General features: G+C 33.9%; 2 protein-coding genes across 2 annotated transcripts; both read left to right on the top strand.

The window, feature by feature from the left end:
- The first annotated feature begins 49 nt into the window (after nt 1-49).
- Nucleotides 50-9637, top strand: LOC133185797 (uncharacterized). The gene is made up of 8 exons (XM_061321090.1): nt 50-265; nt 1601-1665; nt 5354-5746; nt 5858-6014; nt 6168-6290; nt 7895-8032; nt 8277-8426; nt 8845-9637. Exons 1-8 carry the CDS (start codon nt 184-186, stop codon nt 9015-9017), a joined length of 1281 nt encoding a protein of 426 aa, XP_061177074.1. The 5' UTR covers nt 50-183; the 3' UTR covers nt 9018-9637.
- A 2310-nt stretch (nt 9638-11947) lies between these two features.
- On the top strand, nt 11948-13582 carry LOC133191404 (uncharacterized). The gene has a single exon (XM_061327194.1). The coding sequence runs from the start codon at nt 12068-12070 to the stop codon at nt 13346-13348; it is 1281 nt and encodes a 426-aa protein (XP_061183178.1). The 5' UTR covers nt 11948-12067; the 3' UTR covers nt 13349-13582.
- The last annotated feature ends 1452 nt before the right edge of the window (nt 13583-15034 follow it).

The following is a 15034-nucleotide window of genomic DNA, read 5'->3' on the forward strand; positions in this document are numbered from 1 at the left end:
AGCTCTCACTAAAGTGATACCATATTATACGTTCATCACTACAAGTGCTCACTAGATCACTTAATTTCGGGAAATCAGCGAAGAAACTGTGACGATATTAATAAGTTAGTGATTGTGTATCCCATTATGTGATTTTGGGAAACTTAATATACACACTGTGAAAGAGAAATTGATTTTATCAAAATGATCCGTTATATCTGTTTTATTCTTCATTTGGGATGTTTAGTTTCTGTAGTTTTATCCATAAGTATCGGAGTTGGTAAAAGTAAGTAATGAAGTAGATTCAAATTCACATTACTGATAGACTGACACAAATATCATTTTTTTCTGATCCTTTTGCAATTTTCGATTAATGAGGATTTTATATATATATATATATATATATATATATATATATATATATATATATATATATATATATATATATATATATATATATATATATGAACAATGTGTAAATATTTCAAATGTAAAGTTAACTTTACGTGTTACTTTTTTAATTACGACCAGTGTTTATATTTAGAGTCAATTAATACAATTGAATTTTCTTTATTATGATACAAATTCTCAGAAATAAAAATATCCATCTCTAGTTTATTTTAATCAAAATTTTTTCACAAATGACTTCATTATTAGGCTTACCGAATTCTGCAGTGCACTTATTCGAAGAAACAATCTATAATGTGTGTCCTTAAATCTTCTCAGACATAATTAACATATTTCTGAAGGCCTTATTCGATGCAAGACCCTTTTGAACTGTTCAATTTGATTTTGAACAGAACTTATAGGTCAAGTGCATGCATAAACTCAGCTGATAGAGCTAAAACATATTTGTTCATCAGAAAAGATGACAACTATTAAATACTGAAACACCGCTCTTTAACTCGCTGAAGCATATTGGAAACCTTTGGCATATAAATATAATCGAATCTTTAAACCTAAATAACAAGTTCCCTAAGAAATGTACTTCCATATACTATAAACTATAAAAATCATATAAAGACGCGTTCTTAATAATGTAGAAATCAAGTTCCTATTTCCTCCTTCACCTATTAAACAATTTGTGTAAGGGTTTTGGTGGTTTGTTGTTTACTAATTGGTTATGTCTGGCTGAATTGTGGTCACATTGACGTTTGAAGTGTGCATTTTACAGCCATGAAGCATTAGGCGTAAAATAAATAATTATAATGTTTCTGGAACTGATGCGCTTGTCTAATATTTTGGCTGATTCAGTAACCTTTGATATATCCTTGAATATGTTTACAAGTTTGGTTTCAAAGATTCGGTTTTTTGTACTTGATAACTCAACCAGAAGGCTTTTATTAAGAATTCAAGGCCAGAAATTACACATCCAAGTCAAACTCTCTTAGCTCACAACGATGCCTTTCGTTTGTTTTGTAAAATCATAAGAAATCATATAAATTTTCTGGAATATTTTTTTTTTAAATAACTGTTTAGTCTGATCGAATTAATAAACTTAACATAAAGAAAATCTTTTTATCAAACAACAACGTTTTTTAGTATATACCTCATTTCTTTACGGACTAAATCAAAGACAACTGTTTTAGTACTAGTAAAAGCCCTGTCACTCTTGTTTTAGTTGTTCAACGAAAAGAAAAACCAGATCGAGTGCGACGCTCACCCCAAGATGGCGGCGATTTACCAGTAAGTGCGTTATATCATCTTGCTGGGTCCTTTTTATTCAGTTTTCTGTTTAACTTTTTATTATTATTTAAGTGATATAGTCAAGTGCTACTCTAGTAATAAACTTGAATGTTTTTTTTTTACCTAGAATATTTTCAGTTTCGATACTTTAAATACTAGTAGGTACATGACTATAAGTATTGGTAGTACTATCTATTTCTTTATACTTTCCTCTTTCCCTGAATCATAAAGCACTCGTACACTAACAAATAATTTTAAAAGCTTTCTCTTTTCTTCCCTTAATTAGTCCCCTACCGGTGAAACCGGAGGGGACTATAGGTTTCCTCCGAGTCTGTCCGTCCGTCTAGCTGTCCCTCTGCCTGTCTGTCAGTCTGTCCCACTTGGTTTTCCGCACTTTTTTCCTAAACGCTTGCAGATATTGAGCTGATTTTTGGTATGTGAGTGTATCTTGATGAGTTACAGATCAAATTTGCATTTCGTTCCGCTTCATTGATTTTTGACGGAATTACGGCCTTTTCAATTTTTAAGGGTTTTCCGCAATTTTCTTCTAAACGCTTTCAGATATTGAGCTGATTTTTGGTATGTGACTTTACCTTGATTAGTTATAGATCAAGTTTGCATTTCGTTACGCTTCATTGATTTTTGACGGAATAATGTCATTTTCAATTCTTAACAGGAACCAGATTACACTTGCCGGTAGGGGACTAGTATTGCTAATGCAATACTCTCAGAATGCTTGTTCTGTTGGATATTCTTTCGCAATGCATTGACACGACACTTGTGACAAAGCCAAATCAAAACGCACTCAGGAGTTATTACATTGTAACCTCAAATTTTACCCGAGCCAGAGGACTATGTATTAGTCTGTTCCATTGTTCTTTAAATTTGCAAAACGCTGATTAATTTTTTTTCTTCAAGATTTTAGCCACCGAACTTCTCAAACTCTTGTCTGAGAGAAATTATACTTTAATTCTATAAATAAAGGACATACTTAAGTAATACTGTAACTGGGTTTGGAGATTTAAAATCATTTAAAATTCTATGTCAAATAAGACAAAACTTAATAGATTCCCTCCTGTACAATCTATAGTTTGGTTTTAATCATGGAATATTGCTGGAACTAGAAGAAAAATTAGGCTCAAAATATTGCAATTGGGGTCAGCCAATATGGCCTATATAAAAGTACAAAGTTTAACGTCATAATACCCCAACAATAAAAATGAATCTTTAATATTTTCAAGATCTTAAGGCAACAATTTTTTATATAAAAGGACCATTATTCGGGATAGAATCATTTGTTCAAACTAAATCCCATGCACTAGAAAAGCGCACGCAACCCATGAGAGGTTCAAAATTTAAGGGACATTTTTGGAAACAATAAAAGTATTCTTCCAAGTACATATCTATAGTACGTTAATTCTATATGCAATTTCTTATCAACGCAAGATTTGAATTTGTTCACATCATACTCCTCCTTCCCAAGGCTTCCTCGATGTGGTCAATAAAAACTTAGTGAGTCTAAATGTTGATATAATAATGATTTGACAATTCCCTTAGATTTTTTTCCTTAAGTTAATAATCCAAGCATCTTCAAGTAGAATATTTTCAATTTTTCTACATTCATGGCTTCTATGTACAATGTAGCTAATACATGGCCTAAAAGAGAAATTCAGAAGTATTTTTTAAAACATAAACTTTATGAGAGTAATGATGCGACAACATTTTGAATTTATATATACCATAGAACACAAAATTTTGTTTAAGTAAAAATTGTTGAAATTTTTCTCCGGGTAAGACACGGCTGATGGAGATTCGTTTTATAGTGTAGCGCACACCGCTGCCTTTTCATTTGGTTTGAAAAACATTTATCTGAATGAGCAGTACCCTTTCAAACAATATACCACGATTTATAAACAGTTAAAAACTTCCATCGTGAGATAAGAAATTATGTACAGCGTTATCAGATCGGTTGTGGCTCTATTGCTTGCCAATAATAATATTTGAGCCTCACAATGATAAAGAATATACATGTAACATGTTCTTTACAAAAGCTTTGCATTTCCAGAGTTGTGTTAGTTATCTCTATAATTAGTTCGGGAAAGAAAAGGAAATCGTTTAATGATTTAATCTTACCACCACAGAGTTATCCTTTATAAATCAAACTACATGTACCTCGTTTATTTACATCTCTCTAATCTAATGGGAAGGAAAATCTTCATACAATCGTCTTATATGATTTTATAAGATTAAAAATAAGAAGTCAACTGACAAGGTATATTTCACGTGTAGTCAAAAATGATCAATCCCTTGCTCAGAATTAGAAAATATAATTTAAAAAAACTAAAACAATAAAAATCTTTTTCAATTCACAGAATGAAGTTTGAAGATGATGGATCTACAAGTACATATTTAAGACGTCTACTATTTACTTATGTTAATTAATCATAATTGTAATGACGCCCCCCTTTTTTTTTTTTACATTTCTAAATTCGTATCAGAGAGGGCAGATTTTCTCAAAGAGTCTCAATTCCAATGAGTTCTGAGGCCTCTTATCTCTTATTTCTTTGATTGCAGTAAAGTTCTACAAAAGTAATAAGCCAATTATTGTCTTTTAACGATTTAATTGTTTCCCAGATATCTTCTAGAACCCTGCTAGGATCTCTACAGTTTTCCACGGTAGACATTCATGTGCTCATTATGGAGGCTGAAAGATGTTTTACGTCACAACATATCAAATGTGAATGCTTTAGATTAGATGTAAACATTAACAACTGCTCACTACAGAGGTGTTCGAAAACAAATCCTACATCCATCCTCTACATCTATTTCGTGATCAGCATTCATAATGTTCTCCAGTAGTATATATGGATTTTTTGGTTTAAATTCATCGTCTTATCGACCAAATAAATCTATTTATAAGGCACAAGATATTTTTTTTTGGCTAGATCTATATTCCAAATCTAAGTTGCAATTTCTATCGTGATTGTCGGATCCCGAAAATACTCATTATTCAAAATATAATCTGTTGTTTAATGCTTAACTTCCATCTGGTTCTAATCTGGGATTGAATCACTAAGAATGCATATAAATTTCTTCTTCAAAACCAATGGACCAAACATGTACTAGTATGCAATAAAATGATATCATATGCACTGCACTCCTAAGTTTACTAAAATCTTGGTCCCTGGAGGTAAAGGATGGAGCCAAATTCTAAGATATTTCTGGATTGACAAGACAACAGTTGGTTAAATTATATCCAATTATACGATATAGTTTCAAGTTTATGCCACCAACCTGGGTTGACCGATATAGGATTGGGAGCTAAATCCTTTACCTATTGGTCAATAAATGAAATATGTAGATTGATATGATTGACATCACATTGATGCTTCTAAACATAGATCTTTGAATCAAACATCAACTAATGTCAAATTGAAAACCTTGTTCCTGAACATTTTTTAGCTTAGATACGCTCTGATTTAATGAAAGTTCTTTTTTGGCATAAACAAGCAGAATTCTTTAAAAGCGTTTAACATGTCAAATCAAAAAGAAGTCTTCTTCGTGTAGAATCTTAAACCACAGCTACAACATGTACTACTAGTATATATAGTTAATGTCTTTGGACCAGATAAACTGGTTTCTTTGAGTTACATTATCCTCCCAGCTTTTAGGTTCTTTCCTATTTTAGCCTCTTCCAATGACAAGTGGATCAAATCAAAGAGGAAGTTATCAATCTGGAACAGGATACGGAAGTGACCCAGGGATTCAAATACCAAATTTCGAACCCGAATATCGTTCATATGACGTTTCACAAGGACAAAGTAGTTCAGGCCAGACAGACTCTGGAAGTAGCAGCAGGACCTACAACAGTCGTCCAGACACCTCAAGACAAACAGTGTACACGTCCAGAGGAAGAACTACCTATAATAATTATAATCCCGGTAACACGGGTGGCGGGACTACTACTATTTATAGGAACAGTGGCGGTAGTAATTATCCATCTGGTAGCGGTTCTGTGGTTTATCCTGTAAACAGAAGCAGGGGAACGTCACCAATCACCGGCAGAATTTCTAATGACCCGGTAATATTATATATTAGACTTAACTTTTCTTCAAACAAATAATCAATTAATCATTGACGTATTTCTACAAGCTTTGATTTGAACATGCCTTACTATGCATTCTGTTTGTAGAATTGTCCGGCAGCTAGTGGGTATGACGTTTACATTAACGGGTTGAGGTGTAATGAGGCTGTTCGAAGCTTAGGGAAGTTTATTTGCTACACTTATGAAAGAAGTTCCAAAGACTGCTGTGAATCGTGTCTTGCTGTCAAACAAAGCTACAACAGAGGCGAGTGCATGAGGCCATCTTTCAAAGTTTAACGTCAAATAATTAATTTATAATATTTTTTCAAGTTGTTACCTGTCTTGGGTTCAAAATCTTTAATGATCTATTGACTTAGAGTCTTTTTTATAATGCACAATATAACTTACTGGATTTTAGGATGTGAATACGGAGACCGAAGTTACCAATGTAGGAACATAGAGCCGTTCGATTGCTATGTGGACAGAACACGAGAAATCTGCTGTGATCGGTGTGCTCAATACTTACGTCAGCTTAATACAGGTATGTTCTTAAGATGGCCGAATTTGCAGCGACAAATAATAATGATAAGAATTTAAAAAAAAAAAAGGGGGGTATCAAAAATGTTGCTGAAATAAAGTGTTTTATGAAAATTATCTTTTACAGAGGGAATGATAATTTAGAAAAGGAGTATGGTATATGCACAAAATGTATAAATCTGTAAACGTACTTTTCCACGGGGTCATAATTCCGCGGATTCACAATTTTTGTTTAGTCTGCGGGTTGCAAATTACGCAGATTTCTTGGATTGCCGTTTGGAAAAAAAAAATAACCATTTGTAATATCAAATTCAAAAATTATTTTTTGTTAATTTTGTTAGGTCTTAAATGGGCTTCCGACCAGTGCATTTCTTAAATGTCATTGAAGTACGCTATGACAAATTTTCGCGGAGAATTTGTGACCGCGTACATAGCGTAAATTAAACCCACAGGTAAAAAATATCTCTTCCGTATACTACTCAGTAGTTATGAAAACGATATCCTATTAATTTAAAACATATCTCCTTTATTAATTGAAAAGAAGTGTTCAGTGCTAGATTGACAATACACAAAGCTAAGATCGAGTTACATATAATATGTCTACTAACCCCTTTCGTCTTGGGGAACTTTGGTACTTTGTGACTGTAACCCGGATGTCACGCATCGTTGCGATGTCGGCCCTATGAAGCCGATTGGCCGCAGTCATCACTAGGTCAGTGGTTCACGAGACCGTACGATAGATCACTTCCACATGCTGATGTCGTTATGTTACTCGGCGGGTAATTGATCTTAAGAGGGATATAACGAGGAACTAATTGTCGTGAATTCCTGTCGCCGCTGAGTTTGTCGGCATCTTGAACTTCAAAGACTTTGGTGCATGTACATGTAACGCACCGCTAAAGTGCATATGGTTCCTCTATCAAATTCGACATTGAAGCATTCTGCTGAGTCGTTAGATAATTTTTTAAATAGCTTCTTTTGTTCGATGACCAGAAGAGCTTAGGCATTTGAAAGGTGTACATCGTCCATCCCTCTATCTGTCTGTCCGTTTGTGTGTAAGCAAAATTCAAAACGCTAATCCTCCTGCACTTCTTTTTTTCATTTTCAATATCACACAGACTGTATTCTAATGAACAACATTACTATGGCCAGTAATTTTTTTCTTCGATAAACTTCTCCTATATTGTCACTTATTTAGTTTTGCCTGATTTATGTATAATATGATGCAAAAGTAGCCCAACCGAATTCCTTTTATCCATTTTAAATTGAATGGACTTTGTAACCAGGGTAACTAAAAATATAATTATGACAGACTGTTTAATTCTTTCAACATTTTGTTCAATTTTGAACCGATTTCGATTTGTTTCAATTTTTTGTACTTTGATTTACGTAACTCAATTTTACCTCTCCTAATGTTTTGATTTGATTTCAATAATACTTGTATAAAGGTACATGTATAATACATCAAACAATATTCTGTACATTAAAATTGGTTCTTAATTTCGATGAATAGCATTGAATTCCACAGAATGAGGCTTCTTACGGTTTTCAATTGTGTCTGGTTTTAATCAATTAAGAAAACTAAAGTGTGTGGGAATTTTATTCCAGGGGTTTCAAACTGTGCTTATGGTGACCTGACGCCACGCTGTACAGTAGTCAACCAGAAGCGCCATCTATGTTATTTACCTGAGAATCAGAGATTGTGTTGTATTACATGTCCACGAGTGGCAACCGATTCCACACCAGGTAATAGCGCCTTAATTTTACAAACAAATATTTCCATGAAAAGATAGATATAAACTAAGTTCTGTAAAATCCAGGAAAACAGTATGCAAAGAAAAAAGACTGCCCATATTAAAGTTAGTTGTGAATTGAAAAATAAATGACGCTAAGAAACCTTAAAATATTTTTATCATTTTGGTATATTAATTTTTTTTTCTTTGCAAAATATTTCATGTACGTGACATCGTCATTTACAATTTTACTCCAGGATGTCGATGGGGTGATCAGAACCCGGAGCTTTGTACACCGTATACTCCTGACGGACAGATGAGGATCAACTGTTATCAGAGCTCAGTCAGTCAAGTCTGCTGTAGAACGTGTGAACATATCAAAAACAGCGTCCGGAGCCCTGTAGCGGGTAAAAGCCAAAGAGAGATAACTCTCACAGCAAATATTACTCCATTTTAGAGTAATTCATCTTCGATGGTCAATGTTGGTTGCATGCAATGATATCTGGATTTTTTTCTGTAGAGTTTTTCATTTCTATAAAATACAGACACGTACATTCTTTAATTTTGTTGAAGCATATTTGTTAGTTCAAGTTTTGTTTACGAGTATAGGGTTATATTTTCATTAATATTCAGATCGTCAATTACTGTATATAGTTATGTAGTCATTTCTAAAGTGTCTGTTTTTCTTAAAAAATAAGGAAAGCTATATTAAAAGTTCAGGTCCCATTGTAAGGTGTATATATTGATGACTGATTTAATTGTTGTTAATTTTCAACACACGAATAATAATTAATATTTTTATTTTTGATGTTATATTTATGACAGGTTGTGAGTACGGGGACAAGCCAGTATCGATAAACACGCCAAGAGGCACACTGAACTGCGCGGATTACATTCATTACGCCGGAGAAACTGCATGCAACGACAGCGAAATCAGGAGTTACTGTTGCCATACCTGTTACAGGTATCAGCAAGCGAGGGCAGGGAGCGGTCAGTGACGTAACAGTGGCGTCATATTGGACGGAGTGCTGTCAGATGATGTTAATGAAATATTTGAGCCACCATGAACATAAGAAACACATAGTGACTAATTCATGTACATATTTGTATTCTTTGTAGGGGAAATAATTTTGATCATTCATAATTTTAATTCACTCTGTCTTTTATTTCAAATTATTCAAAGCAAAAAGTGCTAAAGTCGCAAAAGATTATTCCAATATCATTTTTAAGAAAAAATAGTACTTCATCGTTTCATAGTATTGTGTAGTTTTTATGTCTCCATCATGACAATTCCAGATTTCAAATTTGCAAGATTGCGTTATAATTTGAGAAAATGGCCAATTAAAGATTTTTTTTATCCCAAATATTGATTTTATTGGGGACGGGGATACATGTACCTAATTAGAAACTTGTTGTTGGATGTCTATTGATTTGACATTAAAGGCTTTGTGACATACGAGAATTAGAATAAAAGTAATTTTCTACGATGAGCTACGTCCATCTGATAAAATATTTGATTTGGGGGGGGGGGGGGGGGGGAGTATAATCAATTTATCTAATTATTTGTTAACTCATAAATTCAATGAATTTAAGAATAAATATGTCACACATGCATTCATACGTTGTTTTGTTTTGATTGCCCCTACCTTTTCAATAATTTAATTTTTTTAATTTCTTATTTCTGTTTTGTTTTTTCTCAAACTGCTTGCAACCAATGATTCAGAGTTGTAATGGTCCACTTACATCTTATCAGAACAAGTTCTATGAAGAGTTATCCTTAGTAGAGTCTAGTAACTATAAAACTTACGTAATCAAATGTAAATTATTCATTTAAGTTTAATAACATTTTACATGTACTTTCAATTTGATGATGAATTTCCATTTTAAACAAAATAAATTAGAACAGAAAAAAATCGTTATTTATTTAAACAATAAAATGCTTTCTTTGGTTGTTAGTACGGGAATTAATGTCGCAGCTGTTGCAGAAAAAATACATAACCCGCGTAAGCGGGTTATGTTAATTTTTTCTGCAATAGCTGCGACGTTAATTCCCGTACTAACAACCAAAGAAAGACATTTTATTGTTTATATTTATATCTGTATAAACAATCATTAAAAGTAGGATTAAAAAGATTAATTATTGTATTATTGATATGTACGTCATAGTACGTTTCATTGATGGAACAGCCACTGATCAAGAAATCCGTACAGGTGATATGCCTAGTGTTGTTCATGAACTGATAAACGGCAATGGTTTTCTTTAGAAATAAAGGAGAAAATATTCAGTGGGTGTAAATATAAATATATGAACAACATTTAAAGATAGAAAAACATGTTTAAGATCATAGGAATCTTTTATGCCAAAAACGAGTGTCCAAAGGCATACAGTCAAATATCCTTATCTCGAACTCGATAGGACCGAAAAAACTTGATATCCGAGGATTGGAGATATTTAGGGTAAAATACATAAGGAACGAGTGGTTGGGATTATATGCCTTTGGATACACGTCTTCGGCATAAAATCACTTTGACATATCCATGGTATTCGAAGTATCGATGCTCGATATAATCGAAACTCAGCTGTATCTTTGCATTCTGTATGTTTCTGAATAACCTATGACGCTTTATTAGTAACACCGTAGATTTGATAATAAACAGATCTATAAATAAATAATATTTGTTCAGTATGTCTCAATGAATTTTTCTGATGCACATACATATAGATGTATTTTGATGCATAATACTATTCTGATGAAATACTACGTCCACGTCATTAGTTGATTAGCAATCGCATTCTTCTCATTGATATTATATTGCTCAGAGTTAACTTAAAGAGTTTAATGATATGGGACAATAGTATAATACATGTATCATGTAGAAAAGCAAATATGGTTCAATTTTTCATAACAATATACACGTATGCCGTTTGCTTAAAAAATCACAAATCTAAACACATCTGACAAGTTATGATATGATAGCGATTATTTATTCCGGTAACTAAGTTAGGAAATCCAATTTCAGTTAAGATGGCTTTTGTGGGGCACAAAGATTCGGTAGTACAAGCTGAGATTAATAGCATCTTATAACGTAAGAGAGTGACATACAGGCTTCGTAAAACATAACTGCGTCACATGATATGTCAATCTATCTTTCAATCAATACGGATTAAGGAATATATCGTTTTATGTATTGGAAATAGCAGATGATCAATGCAGGGGGAAGGCCTAATCAAGCGCTGCGCGTAGTATCGTTACCCAATTATACATAAAGTTTATTTCTTAAGTCTCCTGAGTAACTGAAAATTATTTTAGTTCGAGACAAAATAGACATACGTCAAAAATTGTTTATATCACCAATTTCCTTCTGAATAATTCTAAATGCCAGCGGAGTTATAAAATCAGAACCGAGCACGGAATGGAATCGATTTGAGACTTGTAAAAAGCCAAAGAGAGGGGGTTTTGGTGCTGTCTTGTTTTTTAAGTTCTTTATCCTCACTATGTTACACTAAAAATTACTTCGGACGACTATCTGATGCAAATAATTAGTTTATCAAACTTGTTCCCCTATCCATAAACTTTATAATACCTCATATCCGATGTATGTGAAAACGGGGTACTACGTCTATTTTATATTATGTACTGAGAACGGGGTACTAAGCTTAAGACTATTTTATTTTACCAAATAAGATCCAAAGGACATTATTAATATTAGAAAAAAATAATATTTAAGATTCTTTAAATACTTTTAAAATTTGTTCAGGACAATAATCTTAACGAGGGGTTTTATAAAAAAGTGGAAAATGACACCGATTCAAATGTACGCAAGTGTATCGATGCGGTCAGACGATACTAAAGAAAAATTCTATGTTAAATTCCTAAGTGAAATAAAGAAAGACGTAAACGAGCAGTGATAATTAAATCATTAATGACCCTCTAACAGTTTCAAGATCGAGTTTTTGTTTCTAAGTATGATCCTAACCGCTGGGTTAATACCACCAGCGCCTCGCAAGAGTTATTACTACGAAATGATTTAATTTTAAAGTTGTGAAATGGCAGGCCAGATCGATAACTTGATTAACGTCTGCAGCTTCCACACTGAGGAGGAATTGGATCACTACTGTAAGACCTGTGCTAGAGCCCTTTGTGAAGAATGCATTAAACTAGACCATCGCGATCATGACTGGTGTAAACTTAAGAAGGTCGCCCAGGACATTCGACGTTCTACAAGTGATAAAATTACCGAAATAATCAATCAAGAGATTCCAAAAATAGAATCAAACCTGAAAGCAATAGCTGAAGTTGAAGAAAAGAATAAAGCCGCTAAAACTGAGAAAATCAACAGGATTAAACATCGCGAGAACGAGTTAGTATCTGCAGTTAAGGTCATTTCTGATAACTTAATCAAGGAACTTTCAGAAGTCAGTTCTAGCGAAGCTGGAGAGCATGGCAGATCTTCGGAGGACAACAATATTACTACTTTGCACAACCTAACTGGGTACTTTACAGAAAACAAAGATAGAGCAGATGACGTTGCTATCGTTAAACTACACGAGAAAATTCGGAATCGGTTGAGCGCCATCAAACTGCACGATCCACAGAGGGCAGAGGATCATGTGGAATTTAACGAAGGTCAAATCGATATCCACTTCTTAGAACATATGTTTGGGCGCGTCGTTAGGGACAATTATCTGCACTCCCGACTTTCGGGAGTTGAAATCGAAGGAACAACATTGACAGAACTTTTTAATTTCCAGGTGACATCTAATCCGATTCTTTCTCTTTCCGAAAAATCGCTCGAGGAAACATGGATCTATGGAAGGAACGACAAGGAGATCAAATTATGCAACACAGATGGCGGTGTCCTCCGGAAGTTTGACCTGGATATTGTGGTCATCAGGGGCTTCGTTCGCCTTGACAACGGGGACTTAATTATAGCGGATAGCGGCAATAGGGTGTTAAGTCGATGGTCGATTAAAGATGGCGAAATTAAAATTATAACGAATTTGTCACCATTTGAGCCCTTGGGGGTGGCGCTTTCACTGAAAAAGGAGCTGCTTGTAGGGACGAAAGATCGATTCAATACACGTAGAATTGTCCAGAAAATGGCGATCAATGGACGCGTCCTACACTCTTATGAATACGAAGAGGGTCATCGAGAGTGGATCAAATATTATTTGTTCAATTCTCCAGACAGGGTCGCTGAAAATTTCAACAGGGATCTCTGCGTGGTAGATACAATGAGTAGAAATACGGGCCGTCTGCTTATCATTACGGAGGCGGGAAAACTTCGCGTAATCTACACAGACTTAAAGTTGACGAAATCTTGGTAGAATGTTCAAGCCATCTGATGTCTGTTGTTCAAAAAATTGTGAAATTATTCTGAGCGACCCAAGAAATAATGCTATCCATGTCCTTGACAAAGACGGGACATTCCAGAGATTCTTGTTAACGGATTGTCTCATGCCTTCGGCTCTAAGACTCTCCCAAAAGAGACTATTGGTGGGGTCCGAGAACGGAAGCGTGCATGTTTACGAATATGAAGAAAGTAATCAATCTAATGGAAACTAAAGTCGGCATGCAGAAATAAAGTAGCGTTTACTGCATTTTAATGGAGAAACTTCACCAAATGACTATGAAAAATATATCATGTACATTTACACTGTAAATGAAATATCAAATGAATCCTGTACTTTTCACTCAACTGGTTGGTAATGTTATACTATACATATTGTCCCTAAAAATTAAGGCAGCATGTGTATTCAAGTCGAACCTGTGAGCATATTTTTCTCTCAAAATACTGGTAGCGTTAATGAAAATATGAATCCGATCGTAAAGTGTGAGATAAGAAAATTCAAAACTGTCAAAATACCCGAATATCTTCACAGATGTCACACATGATATTGCAAAAAAAGGTGATAGGACATCGACATTTTATATTTTTTCCTGTTGTAAATTTTTTAAAAGTACTGGCGCAAAAAAATTTTCATCAATTAAACAAGATACGATACAGAAAGTCCCATATCTACTTTTTTTTTTTTTTTTTACCAAAAATCAATAGCATCAAAGCGGATTTTTCAACATTTATACAACCATTACCCACGATAAATTAAAGACCGAAGTTGATATTTAAAAAGATGATTGATTTTCTGACTGACAATATCTATGTAGAGTTGGTGACCAGGTCTCCCAACAATCTGTTGGAATTTCCATGGGTAGCAATTGTGCCCCGTTATTAGCAGACCTGTTTTTTTTTTTTGTATTCATACGATTCAGAATTTATGAAAAAAAACTCCTACATGAAAAAAAATCTTGCTGTGGCCTTCAGTTCGACATTTCTATATATCAACGACGATGTTTTTATAGGCCCGTGTTTGCTCTGCTTACAATTTGTATTATCCTTCAGAATAACACAGTCAACCTGATTGGTTTAGAACATGTCATGTGCAGGAGACAATTCGCGATGTCTCCGGCATTTGTAAGCGAGGTAACTCATATATAAATATATTAAAATGATAAATATGCGGGTTTGGTAAACAATAATATATATTCTGACGGTGACGACAAATTTTCTGTTGACATATTTTGAAAGTATGGAATCAGAGCAGTGGGTAGAAGTTAGAACACAAGAGGTTTGACTGATACTTTTACTCTATTTTATTAAATTTATATTATTCAGGATAATAAAACTATTATGGACTGTTTAGAAGGGAGACATAAAAAATTATGAGGTCTGAGTAGGGTTATCACTCGAGGGAGCAAGCGCCCTCGGGTGCTTGTGCCCTCGGGTGACAACCCTACTCAGTCCTGATAATTTGTGATGCCCATAATTGTATGATATTGTTTCAATGGGCGTTTGAGCTTGATAACTGTTCGTTACCTTCAAATATTATAAAAGAGTTTCAATGACGATTTATTTTTAAACTTCAAGGTCCAATTTTTTGGCTCTCAGAAAATTTTGATTAATTTTCACTATGTAGTGTAATAGTTTCCCACTTTCCATATATTACATTCGCCTA

This window comes from Saccostrea echinata, unplaced genomic scaffold, assembly GCF_033153115.1.
Source record: "Saccostrea echinata isolate AGI-Se365-2 ecotype Australia unplaced genomic scaffold, CSIRO_AGI_Sech_v1 ptg000001l, whole genome shotgun sequence".
Taxonomy (NCBI): domain Eukaryota; kingdom Metazoa; phylum Mollusca; class Bivalvia; order Ostreida; family Ostreidae; genus Saccostrea; species Saccostrea echinata.